At 59.7% G+C, this 983-nt stretch overlaps 1 protein-coding gene across 1 annotated transcript; it reads left to right on the forward strand.

The window, feature by feature from the left end:
* Positions 1–2: 2 nt before the first annotated feature.
* Positions 3–943, forward strand: LOC103624803 (class I histocompatibility antigen, F10 alpha chain-like; the record flags this gene model as incomplete). The annotated part of the gene is given in 4 exon segments (XM_008644116.1): positions 3–210; positions 498–746; positions 840–881; positions 884–943. Coding segments are annotated over 4 exon segments (559 nt in total), but the record flags the coding sequence as incomplete, so codon positions are not given.
* Positions 944–983: the final 40 nt, after the last annotated feature.

Here is a 983-nt window from a genome sequence, read left to right on the forward strand (position 1 = left end):
AGATGCGGCGGACCCGGCCCAGCCAGAGCGGGGCGGAGCGCGGGGAGCCGGGGCTGGGCCGGGATCTGTGGGGCTGGGATGGCAACTGCGGGACTGGAATGGGCATCCCTGAGATCAAGGCTGAGGAATCAGCAAATTACCTGGGGCACACCTGCCTGGAATGTCTCCGGAAACATGTCAGATACGGGTGGGAGGCGCTGGAGTGTGAAGGTGGGGAGGGCAGAATTCCCGTGGGAATATGGGATTTGAGAATGCAGGATTTGGGAGGGCAAAATTTGGGAACATGGGAATTCCCATGGAAATTCCATGGATGGATCTCAGTCATCCCATTCCCATGGGACTTCCATGGATGGATCCCACTTCTGTCCCATTCCCATGGGAGTTCTGCAGATGGATCTCATTGCCATCCCATTCCCATGGAATTCCATGGGCAGATCTCATCCCCATCCCACTGCCATGGAATCCCATGGATGCATCTCACCGTGACCCCATTCCAGAGCCCCCTGATGTCCATGTGTCCGGGAAAGCGGAACACGGGATCCTGACGTTGTCCTGCCACGCGTACGGATTCTACCCCAGCACCATTGGGATCAGCTGGATGAAGGGGATGAAATCCGGGATCGTTCCCAACAGAGACAGCACCTTCCACCCCCGGGCCGGGATCGAGGCGCTGCCGGAGGAGCGGGAGCAGCACCGGTGCCGGGTGGAGCATCCTGGAATGCCGGAGATCGGGATCTTCTCCTGGGGTGGGGCTGGGAATGTGGAATGTGGGAATTTGGGAATGTGGAGCAGTGGGATGGGGGTTCCCCTCCCCCTCCTCACCATCCCGTGCTTTCCAGAGCCAGAATCCAGCGGGAATCTCACCCCGGTGGTCGCTGTGTCATCATCGCTGCCATCGGCGTCATTCTCCTCATCGGATTCGGCGTCTGGAAGCTCCAATCCGGTTCCCCCCCGAAACTCCTTGTTGGGTGGAGTCGCGGGAG

This window comes from Corvus brachyrhynchos, unplaced genomic scaffold (genome assembly GCF_000691975.1).
Source record: "Corvus brachyrhynchos isolate BGI_N302 unplaced genomic scaffold, ASM69197v1 scaffold4612, whole genome shotgun sequence".
NCBI classification, from domain to species: domain Eukaryota; kingdom Metazoa; phylum Chordata; class Aves; order Passeriformes; family Corvidae; genus Corvus; species Corvus brachyrhynchos.